Source organism: Drosophila takahashii, chromosome 3L (assembly GCF_030179915.1).
Source record: "Drosophila takahashii strain IR98-3 E-12201 chromosome 3L, DtakHiC1v2, whole genome shotgun sequence".
NCBI lineage: Eukaryota > Metazoa > Arthropoda > Insecta > Diptera > Drosophilidae > Drosophila > Drosophila takahashii.
Genome location: NC_091680.1, coordinates 5613625 through 5627080, shown reverse-complemented (window position 1 = coordinate 5627080; position 13456 = coordinate 5613625). Strand labels below are relative to the sequence as shown.

At 45.2% G+C, this 13456-nt stretch overlaps 2 protein-coding genes across 6 annotated transcripts in view; both read right to left on the bottom strand.

Annotated features, from left to right (window-relative positions):
• LOC108064073 (neurobeachin-like protein 1) overlaps positions 1 to 7350 on the bottom strand; it is a 35595-nt gene extending 28245 nt beyond the window's left edge. Inside the window, exons 1-13 of one of the 3 annotated variants that reach the window (XM_044394414.2) lie at positions 6989 to 7350; positions 6368 to 6724; positions 6117 to 6303; positions 5564 to 5652; positions 5211 to 5333; positions 4931 to 5080; positions 4608 to 4871; positions 4230 to 4552; positions 3352 to 4174; positions 2042 to 3295; positions 1242 to 1845; positions 737 to 969; positions 48 to 675 (exon numbers count right to left, since the gene is read on the bottom strand). In XM_044394414.2, the coding sequence (XP_044250349.1) occupies positions 48 to 675; positions 737 to 969; positions 1242 to 1845; positions 2042 to 3295; positions 3352 to 4174; positions 4230 to 4552; positions 4608 to 4871; positions 4931 to 5080; positions 5211 to 5333; positions 5564 to 5652; positions 6117 to 6303; positions 6368 to 6724; positions 6989 to 7039 (5086 nt within the window). In that variant the 5' untranslated portion in view covers positions 7040 to 7350. The remainder of the gene's footprint in view (positions 1 to 47; positions 676 to 736; positions 970 to 1241; positions 1846 to 2041; positions 3296 to 3351; positions 4175 to 4229; positions 4553 to 4607; positions 4872 to 4930; positions 5081 to 5210; positions 5334 to 5563; positions 5653 to 6116; positions 6304 to 6367; positions 6725 to 6988) is intronic. The other 2 variants (XM_070215737.1, XM_044394415.2) reach the window with 2 other exon arrangements.
• Positions 7351 to 7557: 207 nt separating this feature from the next.
• Positions 7558 to 13424, bottom strand: tipE (temperature-induced paralytic E). 3 transcript variants are annotated; one of them, XM_070214323.1, is made up of 3 exons: positions 13043 to 13424; positions 9976 to 12251; positions 7558 to 9186 (listed from the first exon to the last, which is right to left on the bottom strand). In XM_070214323.1, exons 2-3 carry the CDS (start codon positions 11280 to 11282, stop codon positions 9123 to 9125), a joined length of 1371 nt encoding a protein of 456 aa, XP_070070424.1. In that variant the 5' UTR covers positions 11283 to 12251; positions 13043 to 13424; the 3' UTR covers positions 7558 to 9122. The 3 variants fall into 3 exon arrangements, with proteins under 3 accessions (XP_070070424.1, XP_044250591.1, XP_070070425.1); XM_044394656.2 differs by having other exon boundaries at positions 13150 to 13424; XM_070214324.1 differs by having other exon boundaries at positions 13176 to 13424.
• Positions 13425 to 13456: the final 32 nt, after the last annotated feature.

Here is a 13456-nt window from a genome sequence, read left to right as displayed (position 1 = left end):
TAAAATTTAAAAATAAATATAATAAAAATATTTGATGAGAACCCCACCTTCAATGGCATTATCCAGAGCTCTATTGATGCTAAACAAAAGATAGGATAGCTCTGCTGGATCCTCAGTAGAACGACTTTGAAGAATAGCATGTAGCTTAGCCGTGGCCATCGCCACAATTCCAGGATTCGGGTGATGTGAGCACTTGAGCAGGAGACCCAAGCACAAGCGGATCATATCCGACCAATCGTCAGAGGAACCCTGCTGGAAGATCATCAGGGCGTCCAGCAAAGCGAGCACACCATCCAATAGCTTCGTGGAACACTTTTTCGACTCGTCTTCGTTTGAGCCCAGAACCACCAGTTCATAAACCATGCGCAGGATGTGCGAGGCGTTCTCCTGGTTGACTAGCGTCTGACTGCCATGCTCCGATAGATCGAAAAGCGAGGCCTGCACAGCCATTTCCAAAATCCTGAGGCGCAGCGAGAGATGCGAGGTAATTAGCTCATTGTTTAGAGCCAACAAATTGATGCAGCCGAGCACTTGGCCGCGCTCCTGCCAGCATTGCGGATGATCGTTGGGTATGCCGCGCCAGAAAATGTTGAAGAGCGTATTCGAGACTAGATAAACCAACTGCTCCTCGGTGTCCACATCGCCGTCGGCCACAAAGTCAAAGGCGGAGGTGCTCTGCGGGGGGAATTTATGTCATTAAATGGAAAATCTTTAAATTAAAATAGCCTATTTTCACCTCCATGGAGTCACTTTTCTTGGGCGGTCCGTGCGGCGACTGTGTGGAGCTATCGGAACTCAGCGATTCTTCGCGCTGAATCGAAGGCGTCTGCGAGCCATCGGCAGTGTCCGTCGAGCTGCCCAGTGTCAAGGACTCGAAAGTATCCTGCAAATCATGGGTGGTCTGCCGGATGACCGAGAACAAACTGCTGGCATTTTCAACCACTGCTCCGGAGACAGATTCAGCTAACTCTGAAATATAGATTAACATTAGTTAATTTACAAATTAATATTAGAGCCCTGCATGAATGGATTTAATGAATTATTTTGAATTTTTTGGTTTACATGAATGAATTAATTAGAATTTTGAGTTTAATAGAATCGAATGAATGAATGGCATGAATTCCGAAATAATTCAAACAACAATTTCTTTTGAAGAAGAAAGGGCCATCATTTTGTGAATTAATCTGCATGAATTTTATTTTCTAAGCAGTTAAGCAGGTTTCCACTACTAAGATAATTACCTTTAATTTCACTCTCGATCACAGTGGCTGCCTCGGAAACACTCGCCTGGATTTCGTTAAGTATTAGGCCACTATCACTGAGCTCCTCTTGCTGCTGCTGCGACTGCAACTGTGCCAGGCCAATCTCCTGCTCCGAGAAAGTGATGAGATCCGCCTGGGCCAGAAAACTCGAGTTATCCTCCAACAGCACATCCAAGTTGATGCCAAAACTGCGTCGCTTTTCCTCATCCGGAGGCGAACTGGTGATGGGCTTCCGGATGAGCAGACGGGCAATGGACTCCTGCCAGCCCGTTTGCTTGGCCATCGCCACAGTGGAATGCTGCTTCACGAAGGTGGTTTGAAGCAGTCGCTTGGCAATCTCCAGTTTCACGGGGAGATCACAGCTGCTCACATGATAGACGAGGAATATAAGACCTGCATAGTCCGGCTGCAGACCCAGCATTTCATCGACCAAATGAAAGAGGATCGTAGAGCTTAGCGATAAGGGTGTGATGAAGGAGAAAAATCCAGGGAACATGCTCTGCTCGGTGGCCTGATCGTACAAACGCAGCACTTGTTTGTACTTCTGATGCACCCGCGATGTGGCCAACAAGCCACTGATGAACTGGAAATACAAACGTTAGAAATAATAAATATAAATAATATGTAATAATTAGACATAGGATTTTAGGCGAAATCGTTTTTTTAAAATATGATTTAAAGCCACATTTGATTGGTTAAATTCTTTTTACAAAAACCTCAATTAAGTTTGGCCTAAATCTAATTATATATATAAATAATATATATATAATAATTAATACCCTAATAGCCGCCTCTTGAATCTCATTGGTGTAGCTCTTGTCCACGAAGAAGTTGTAGATCAAATTGGCGGACTGAGGTTCGTGCAATAAAAGAACCATTTGATCCTTGCAGTTCTTCCCACGTATATAAAAAGTCATCATCTCCAGAAACTCCACCAGAACCACATCCTGCCGCACGGAAGCCAGAAAGGCAATCATGGAGTTCACCTCCTTGATGTTCACTTCCTTTTGCAGATAGAACTTAATGATGCCGAAGAGCGTGGCCCGAATGGTCTTGGCATCGTCATCGGTGATGCTATCGGGCGTGGAGTAGTACTGACGCACCACATCCAGCACAAACTGGACGCCATACCGCTTGCGGAAGAACTTCCGATCGTTCTTAATCATGGCACTCAGATACTGGGCGTGACCCAAAGTGATTTGGAACTGCAGTCGCGACCAGATGGCAAAGTCAAAGACAATGTGAGCATACAAGGCATCCAGCAGCTGTCCGCCCGCTTCCGCCTTGTGTCCCTGCAGCGACTCCATCAACAGGTGGGTGGCCATCAGGGCATTCACATCAAACAGATGCGGCGGACAGCGTTGCAGCATAGTGCCCACAATGGCCAGGCATTCGCTACTTAGCAGCTGTTCCTGGTTTGTTTCGTGTTCGTGCGTGAGGTAGCGCAACAGGCAAAGGAAACTGGCCAGCGGATGCTGCAGCATCTTCCACTCGGTGTAGGAGTTCGAGGAGAGCATCTCCCAATCCGTAAACTCCTCAGCCGAAGGCGTTGGAGCTCCGCAGGACAAGGACTCCTCGCTGACGCTGCCAATTGAGATGTCTGCCGTCTGATCCGATGTCACCAATCTATGCAGAATGGGCAGTATTGCACTGATTCCACCAATACTGTTGATTGTCTCCTGGATCTTCACGATCTTGCAGTGCTGAGCGCTAATCCTTCCCGGATACTTTCCGCCTGGTATGAGATCCTGGCAGGTGCCATGCCAAACTGCTCCCGGGGCATAGCAGAAAACAAAGCGAGAGTTGAGTTCGAGTAAGTCATTGTCCTGGGAGAAAATCGAACTGAAGTTGGAGCCTGCATCAAAGATTGTTTTCAAACTGGTGGTTGGATCAGCTAAGAGGACTCCACCCAGATGTCCATGCAGACAAGTTGGCTCTCCAAACACAGTATCCTGCATGCCAATGGGAAAGTTCTTCACATTCGGATCAAAGGCTGTCTGGGTGCGCATGGGCAGGGTGAAGTAGTTGGAGACCTAAAGGGAAAAACTAAGTAAGTAACTGAACATTAATTTAAAATCTGTATTCTCACATTTGCTGAGAGCGTTCGCTCTAGAAGACTGGGCAGCATTCCCCTATAACCACTCGATCCGCTTTCCTGCGACGACGACCTGGGCATAATCCCTGATTTAACCACCTCTCCTGGTTGCGGTGGCGCCACCACTGCGCCAATGGAGCACACAGTAAAGGGTTCATTGACTGCTTGAACTTTCAGCGTGGCACTCAGCTTCTGTACAAAATCCACGTAGATATTAATTTGACTATAGGAAAAGGGTCGCTTTGGTGGCGTTATGGCCACCGTTAGGTAATGCCATTGGCCATCCATCAGTGTCTTGGTGGCGGTGGAGGATGTCAGGTATTCCCGCTTGGTCAAAGCGGCCACCACAACATTGCCATTGGGCTGCACAAAAACCTCGAAGCCACTGCCACTGGCTGTTTGCAGGGTGAGCAGCATTCGGCGACTGCTCGACTGATCTTTCAGCTGATTGAAGCGCACCAGGATGTGGAAGATGAAGCCATACGAGCCGGAGATGGTCCATTTTCGAATGTCCGGCACTAGAATGCCATCCGTTGGCTGATCGATGGAGAAGTACTCGGCGCAGGAGTTGCTGCCCCTTAAACTCTGCAGAGCAATTACGACTAACGTCTGCTGCAGCTGCTTGTTTTGCGGAAACTTTGTTCCCTGGCGCAACAAAGTAAAGATGCACTTTAGCTCCGCGGGCACAATACTGAGCTTGCTTAGTTCCTCGATCAGCTTAATGAGATTCTGAACGCAGTTCTCGGCCAGAGATTCGGCGGTCAAGAGGCAGCCACACACAGCCTTGATGATATGACTGCCACAGGCCACGGATTTCCTATAAAATATTATAACTATTATTTGTTTTAACTTATGTAAGCCTTTACACATACGTTCCATAGTTGTCAGTGCAGCCCTTGAGCACAAGATTGGTCACATGCAGTTGCTCCCGCTCCTGCAGCGTTGGCACCCAATTGAGCAGCTGCAGCATAACCTCGGGCAGCAGCAACAAGTGTCCACTTTCATCGTAGCCCAGCATGAAGCTAGTGTCCAGCAGACCGACCGTTGGATTGCCAAATTCCTTTAAGCTGGCGAAGAGCCTCTCGATGCGTTCGCCCTGACGCAACTGAGCAGCGGTTTGTGGGCAGTAACGCGTCAAAGTGGCCAAAGCCTCCATGCTGCTGCACAGCGAGCTCGAATGGTTGATGTGCCAGGGCTAAAAATTAGGGAAAATCATTAAAAAAGAAGTTAAATCAATTGACATTCCTCACCTTTATAAGTTTGGGAAGACTGGTGAGCAATTCGAGTAGATTGGAGTCGGCAATTGCCTCACCAACACCTTCATCGCCAGTCACAAAGAGTTTCACAGCCGCCACCGTGGTGGACAAGGCAGCCATGTCGATGGCCACATCATCCTGGTCGGCATCGCTGGCGATATCGAAGTTGGCATCGCCGCTATCAAAGTGCTTGGTGGCCAGCAGCTCTTGGAGAGCATCACAATAAAGTTGAACTAACGTAACTAGGTCTATTTGGCGCTGTTTTTGGAAGATAATATTATAAGTAAGATATAAAATTGATATATCAAGCTACTCACTTCCTCTGGACTAGATTTCTGCAGCACAATGACCATCAGGGCATAGCATTGTAGGGCCACGCGACGTGGACTGTGGGCACTCTCCCACTGACGCAGAATACTCATGGTGATGGACACCGTGGCGGGGCAAATGGCCTTCATGCCATTGCGCTAATCAAATCAATAGCAACATTAAAAGGGTTTTAAATTAAACTAGCATTCTTGGGACATAACAAGCAATGGCATGCATGGTTAGGGCACAACAATGATTCGGGACAACAGATGGTTCAGCACCACTCACCAAGTTATCACAGTCTAGCAGCCCATCACCCGAGCAGGGGGCAAGTGAAGAAGTGGTTAGATCGTTAGTATTTCTATTTGTCAGGGTCGAGGAGGTCGAGTTTAGAGACTTCTTCAACTGCAGCTGGACGTGGGGATCCAGCCACATCAACGAAACGAGACGAAATGAGACGAAAGTGGACATGGAAACAGAATGATAGAGCTCTAATGAACATTAATAGCGAAAGCAGTGAGCAGGAAAGGAAAGCTGTCGGGAAGTGAGGTTAATAATTAAACGGTCTTCCAGAGAGAGAGATAAATAAGATAAAGGACTACACAGGAGGACGGGGGACTGGAGACGTTTTCTGGCGCTACCTGCGAGCCGCAAATCACAGCGCCCAGGATGTTGAGCAGGCTCTCGCCTATTTCCGCATACCGGATGAGCTTCTCCTCCTGAAAGCAATCTGCAAAACAAGGCAATTGGTTAGTAAGTTGAAATATTACAGAGCAGTGATGGGAGGGAGAAACGTAAAAGGGTTTAAGCTGTTTTCTTCGAGCATTTTACATGAGAGCTTGAAAAATATCGACATTATCGATAATTCCGATATTTTTGAATATCGATCTTAATCGGAACCAGCACTGTTTTTGTAAATTTTTTCTTTTTCCCCTGAAAGCATCGATATTATCGACACAATATTGTAAAAATATCGAAAATATCGATTTCTTTCTTTTTCAAGCTCTATTGGAGAAACATTATTTCGATATTTTTAAAAATCAATACTTCTTATTTATCGGAATCATTAATGTTTTTGTAACTTTCCTTTTTTATCGTTATTATCGACACAATATTGTAAAAATATCGAAAATATCGATTTTTTCTTTTTCAAGCTCTATTTTACATTCATCGCTGCCTTGTAGCTTAGCTTACCATAAATAAAGGGCACAATTTCCACATGAACCGAGTGGGGTTTATAGGAGAGACGACTGTAGTCGGCCGTTTGACCTCGCACAAAGCTGCGCCACGTGAGATACGGATCGTACATGACCTCCAGGAAAGCCGAGAAGCTCCCAAACAGATGGCTTATAGCGGGCACGCTTTGGGGCAGCTCCATTTGCTAAAAAGGCATAAAAAGAGGCTTTGTTAAAATAACCAAAAATGAGCTTAAAAGATTTACTCACTTGCTTGAACACCCTGGTGAGTATGGCTATCAAATTGGGCTTGTACTCGTACTTTATAACAGCCAGGATGTTGTCAAAGTGCCGGCACACGATCACCAGGCAGTCCACCAGTATGGCCACCTCCTCGATGGCCTCCTCCTCCAGTTTCCCCTGCGTTTCGCATTGATCTCTGGCCACAATGATAAACTTGCCGATGGCGGGCAGTAGTTCATCCGGCAGGCGACCCAAATGTGGACCACTATCCGGTTGAACCTCGTGCCACATGGGGCAGTCCGCCGCCTGAAAGTCCAGCTGCAGTTGGCTCCTCCAAATGGCCACAAAGCGGGCCACAAACTGCCGGAAGTGGGTTTCATCGTTCTGTAGGAGAGAAAGAGCGAGACAGAAAGAGAGGGCAGGATTCAGTTTGAGCCTGTGTCTGGGGATTATATAATCATTACACTGTTTACACAGAGCCCTTGAAAATAAGCTGATAAACAATTGCTTTTTGTATTTTGCGGTGACTAATGCGTTAAACATTTTGCGGCCGCCCCCGCAAACGGAGCACCTCCCCCGCCCCTTAAGCGCACACCCACTTTTCCACTTCTCTTATCACTCGATTTAGACCCAAAAGTAGAACCTTACCTTTGTCGTGTACTGCACCCATAGATTGTATATATCCTTCTTATTGTCCATCGTCGCGATTTCCCTTTGCCAATATGCTCAGCTGAACGGCATTTGTTAATTACTAGCTGAGTTTTTTCGCTCGGCAAATTATTTGTTTACAAAAAAAATGTTGCCGATTGGCTGGCTCACAGCTCAGTTTTTACTCTATTTCGGCGCTGTTTTCGGTGTTTTTCTTTAAGATCGGGTGTCTATATGGTTAAGGCTATAGCCTGAATAAATTTTGTCACCCGCGATTCGTATTTAAGCACATTTACAAGAACTTAATGGGCAAATTTTCGCATTTCTGGGCGCACAGGTGAAAACGGCAACAGCTGATTGCTTCTTCTTCCTTGCCATTCGCAGCTGACTGCTTCCTCTTCCTGCCATTCACTGGTCTGCGGCAGTGTTAGAAAGTGCGCAGGGTAGCGGTAACAAATGGCGCCAAATTTTGAATTTTATTATAAAATACATTTTTGTATGATCAAACCTGTAAAATGTTATTCAGTTTCCAGCCAAAATAAAAACACCATTATAATTTTAGGCTGCTAAATGCGTATTTATTTCGAGATTTTCATGTATTTGGTTTCAATTCTAGTAGCATTTTGTTATTTGTTTGTCTGTTTTACATGATATTAGCTAATAGTTGCGCTTCTGTTTTGCCATTGCTTTGACTCTCGTTAACTATATCTTCCATCTCCAAACTGGTCGTTAAAAACAAACGATTTTCTGTGTAGTTCCATTGCCGCTTATCATTTATCATAGATACATTATGCGCAAAAGTGCAGTTTATTGATGCGGATGCGGATGCTGATGCGGATGCTTCTATATGCCTAGGCAACGAATTTCGAGATTATTCGCCTTTGATTTTAGAAATGTCTTGGTTTGGTTTTTGGTTTTGTTTGTAATATAAAAAGGAAACGTTATTTTATATTTAATTTCAGACCTAAATTATTAAGATTTAATGCAATATTTTATTTGTAAGTTTTTTTAATTGAATAGCTTGAACCATTTGTAGGACCTATAAATATTCATTATCCGTTAATAATCTTAATAAAATAAATATGTAGAAGAAAAATCTTATGCCTCCGTTTCAGTTAGTTAAAGCTGTGAGTTTTTATCCGCATTAATTTGAAGGATAACAATTGTTAGTTAATTTACTTTAATTTAAATTTAATTTTAATTTAATTTAATTTACTTCAAATATAGGCATTCGACTTGCTTTCGTTTATCATTACGTTTAAATTAAATACACGACGCTTTTCATACGCTAAATTTAATTTGTTTTTCTGGTTTCGAGTTTTCCTCGCTTGTGTTTTACGGTCTGCAGCACTTGAATGGGCATTACAATATTTAAAAAACCTCAGCGCCTCGATTTATCGATTTGTAAATAAGTTGCGCGCTTTACTCAGTTTTTTCTTTTATTAGCTTTATTCGGATTTTTGGTTTTTTTATTTGATTTTTGTGGGCAATGGGTTGTGTGGAGTTTCTGTGTGTTCTCTGCCTTGAGACGACGACGATTGTTGCGAATAGAAAAATAATTCAAGTAAATATTTGTATATGCGTGTATAAGTATTATAGTTTTGTCCTCTAGGTATATGAATAGCACTCCATGCTCGAGTTCTTGCGGCCTATGTATTTATTGTATTTGTACCAATCGCCTAAGATCGATCCTCCAGATATCAGATACTGTGTGCAGATACTATAATGCCCGTGTATTGCAATTTTGAGTGGGTGGTGAGTGGCATGTCCGGAGTTACTCCGGATCTCTAGCGTGCTTCTTTATGTGGGTGAATGGTTGTGTGGGTGTCTGAGTAGCTAGTTCATAAGGTAAATATATATAATCTATCATAGTTCATTTAGGTGCCGCTAACAGCTCTGAAGGTATTCAGGTTCGGTCGCATTCGCTGCGTTGTTGTCGATTGTTTCGGGTAGAAATACTTGGGGTTATCTTTGGGCTTTTCCTTCTTTTTTTGGTTAAGGTTGGTAGGGTCTCTGCTCCGATGATCTCCGCCTGCTCCGTGGTACCCGATGTCCGCTCGGCGGCCTACGAATCCAGCAGCGGCTCATTTTCCGAATCGGAATCTAACATTTTCCAGACCATGCGCCTGACGTTTCAGACTGCCGCCGTCGGCCCAGGAGGAGTTGAGATACTCGTCGTCATCGTCTTGCTCAAGTTTCTGGAATGGAAAGTTATGAAAAAGATTAGTTATTGAACAAACTTTGGGTCTACTTAAGGTTTTAATCAAAAATAAATTCAGTAAATCTTATAAAAGAGGTATTAATTGGGGGTTTCAAGTTTCTGTAATGGAAAGATATGAAAAATATTAGTTATTGAGCAATCTTTGGGACTAGTTAAGGTTTTTATTAATAATAAATTAAGTAAATCCTTTAAAAGAGGCTTAAAGTTGGGTTTTTTACAGGTTTAACCACATTTTAGGTTTTGCCCATAAATGTATGCTACAAATTTAGTACAAAGTATCAGCGAGCAGTATTACGTATACGTAATATTCTTTTATTAAATTGTTATCTACATTTGGCTGTTTGTTTTACGTAATTTAAAAAAAAAAAAAAAAAAAAAGCAAAAGCCAAACTTTGGATAAAATTGTTTATGTTAAAAAATTAAATACATTAATTTGAATTTAATTTTTAAAGTTATTTCACAATACCTACTCCTAGAAAAGAGGTAATTCTTTTTTAAAATTCGTTATTTATTTCCAGTTTCTTAAACAAATACCTACAAAAAAGATTGTTGGTTACCAAGAGGATTTTAAGGAAAACCTACAAGAAAAAACCTTCAAACCTTCTGTCATGATTATCGAATTGATAAATAATAATTTTAAGACCCATGTCCTATTATGATCTTAAGTTTTCCCATTACTAAGATGTTTTTTTTTATAAAACTGGAAGAACCCAAGATCCATTTAGTCCTATTCCACAGACTCCTCTACCACATCCTTCAGTCTTACCCTTGCACTGAGTTGGACGTGGAGATCACTCCGTTCTCCAGCGAGTCCCTGGACAGCTCGTCGGCCATCTGGACCTTCAGCTGGTGGCCGAACGAGTTCATCTCCGAGTTGGGCGTCATTTGCGAGCCCGCCGGACTCTGGGCGATGTACCCATGACCGGGGGTGGTCACCGAACCACCCTGCGATATGGAGGCGGTCATCCCGGGACCGCCGTTGGGCAGGACGCCCTCCAGACAACTGTCGTTGGTGGTGGAGTCCATGTTGATGATCTGGCTGCCGGCCACATTGTCCGCCAGCACAGCACCGTCACTATCGTCCACGGCATCGATGTCATCGATGTCCATGTCCTCGGCATTCTTGTCCAGCGGCGCCGTCTCCTCGTCCTCGTTGTAGATCTTAAAGTACGCGTACGTCAGATAGATCACCGAGATGATGAACGAGGGTATGGGTATGGCCATCGAATACACCAGATTCAGGGTGTTCTGCCAGTAGTCCAAATCGCTGATGACCAAACTGGGGTCCACCTTGGAGTAGTAGCAGGGGAACTTCATCCCAATCTTGGTGTACCTCTTCAGCCAGATGGTACAATTGAGCATGGGCGGATAGCCACAACCCTTGACGTTCGGAAAGAGCCTGGCTCCGACATAGTAATACATGGACCTATTGCCCATTAGCCCCTCGTTCAGCTCGGAGATCTCGTCGAAGGGCCGACGCTCGTCGGGAATGAGGGTTCCCGAGGCACTCAGACCCCTCGTATCCTCGGAATCCTCGATGAGGTAGCCATTGGAGCCATCGGCATCGCCGAAATTCAATTGCTCCAGCCGCCCGCCACCCAGGTCGATGTCCAAGCCGGTGCCACCGGTTCCACCGCCCAGGTTATCGTACTCGTAGTCGCTCCTCAGAGCCCTCTCATATCTATCCGTTCTCTTCACAGGCGGCAATATGCGTTCCGCTTCCTTAAGATTGATGTGATACTCCGTGAAGTTGAACTCATCGGTGTAGTTGTAGAGATTGAGGCGATAGTTCACCCGGATCTGGGTGCACGTGTAGATGTCCTTGGTGCAGCCCTCGCGGCACGATGACCACGAGCAGTTCTTGGCCCCGTAATAGATCTCCGTGTCGTAGGTTTCGCACAAAGCGGGGACCTCCTCGAACTGCATGAAGATCGTGGTGAAGGCGGGCTCGATGACGAAGGGCACCAGGAAGAGGAAGGCGAACAGGCTGAAGGTTCCAAGCAGGATGAAGAAGGCGGTGGTGTAGAAGAGCAGCTTCTCCTTGCCGGTTCGCTTGTCCGCCTCGTCTCCCATATTTTTAGCTCGATTTTGGTCGGTTTACTTGGAGTTTTACTATATTATTATTATATTCTTTTAGTTTTTATATATTTTTTAGGCGCAGGTCTGGCGGTTGTGGCGGCGGCGGAGCAGAGCGGCGATTAGAGTGCTGTGTGTGTAACTTAGCTTACAATTGCGGCGATTATTAATCGATAACGATAACTACGAGCTAGATTATTACGATTACGGTGCAAGTTATATCACAGGGAGAGTTCGATTTCTCGTTTCTTCGTTTGCTTTTGCTTTTGCTTCTTTTTCTTTGGTTGCCTGGCTGTCCGGTGTCCCGTTATCTCGCACATAGCTGACGTTTGCAGGCGGAATCCTGCATTTTTACACTCGGCGACGGCAGCAACATCACTCGATTAGGCTAAATACTCCACAGAGTCCGAATACGAATCCCACGCATCCTCTCCAGCTTCCTCCTCCTCCTCCTCCTCGTTCTACACGTGGCAGTGGTGGTGCTAATTCCGAACCCTGGCTAATTGCTTTATTTGTCCCAATGGAGATGTTTCGTCAACATCAGCACGTTGCAGCAGTCCTTTCTGCTTTTGCCTGATTTAGCTGCTTCTTGATTATTTTATGACTGCGGCAAAGGCCAGGATATTCGTGCGTGTTTGAGCGTGTGTGAGCGTGTCGTATCGTGTCTGGTGTGTGAGTGTGTTCGTGTGTGTGTGTTTGGCCTGCCAATGGCCAGTTTTGAGGTCTCTCTCTCTCCTTCTCCTTTGCTCTTTCTCTGCTTGCCTTCACTTTACATTTACATTCTTTAAATGTGTGTAGAATAAAAAAAGAATGCTGGACGGACAGTTAGTTTTGTTTTTCTTTTTCACTTTTTTGCTTTGCTTGGCTATTTCTCGCCTTCTCGCTTTCTCTTTCCTTTCTTTCGCTCGCTCTTTCTCGCGCTATCCTTGTTATCCTTCTTGCCACGTGCAATTCAGTTCACAAACGCTGCAAGAGAGTGTATAAGTGTGTGTGTCTGAGTTTTAAAATACCGTTAGGCCGCGCTTTGCCGTTAATGCGTGTATATTTTTGAAGCCCAGAAAGGTGACGATGGTTATTTTTATGTAACCTCGAGTGTTACGAAACGGAAACACGCGGCACGGCACCAATGAGCTCAACTCTCGTCGTCGTCGTGTTTAAATAATAAAACTCCTTCGATGCATTTGAGAGGGTAAGGGGCGAGGCAGGGGGCAGGGAAGGGGGTAGGAGACAGAGCGGAGCCACATGTAATTTTCAATTCATTTGGCACGCTTTCACTCACACACATACTCGCACAACCGACTGGAAACAGGCCGTGCACATGCAAGCCCCCCTAACACACATACACCCCTACAAGCGGGCTAGAAACTCTCACATACACAGGGGCGTAGAGAAAGGGGGTTTGGGTTGGGGGAGAGAAAGAGAGCCAGCTCCAATCGAAATTATGCGGCAAAGGACCTCCGCCTCTCAAAGGAGTGAGTGAGTGGGCTAGAGTGGAGCCAACTTCTTGTGCCTAGCACGAAACGATTTTTTAGGAGGCCCCATATAAAAAGATTTTGTAAGAACCCCTCCCATACGTTTTTCCAAGATCAATTAAATGTAGTTGAACTACAATTTTCAGGTATTTTGGTTTGGGGACATTCTCCAACCCCCCTTCCCCCCACCGACCCTTTCAAGCTCTTGTGACGTAGAGTTGCGTGCTCCCGTTTGTGAGTGTGCCTATGTGTGTGAGTGTCCGACTTGCGCCTGTGTGTGTTTACTCAAGGTTCAGGTTACGCGGTGAACACGATGACAACGGAACGGGGATTACGCATTTTCAATCACAATTCAAGCAGCACACTTGCTATATTTCTAACACACTGTTTACCATGATGGCACAAGAACAATGGTGACCTGATTGCGCACGGGGTCAAAAGTAGCTAGCACTGAACAAGAACAATCGCCTCAACATTCACAACGCTCCACATTTTCTTTCGTGGCATTTTTGGGTTCCTCTGTTTCTTGTTTCGGTGGCCACAATACACAGAGACACAGAGCGACAACGACAACAACGACAACGACAACTACGACGGCGACAACCAAAAAAAGGAGCAGAGGCGACAACACGACGGCTGAACTCTTCAGCGAAAGGACTGCCTGCCACTGGCAACGCTGCAGCGGAATTAAGGGCCCAA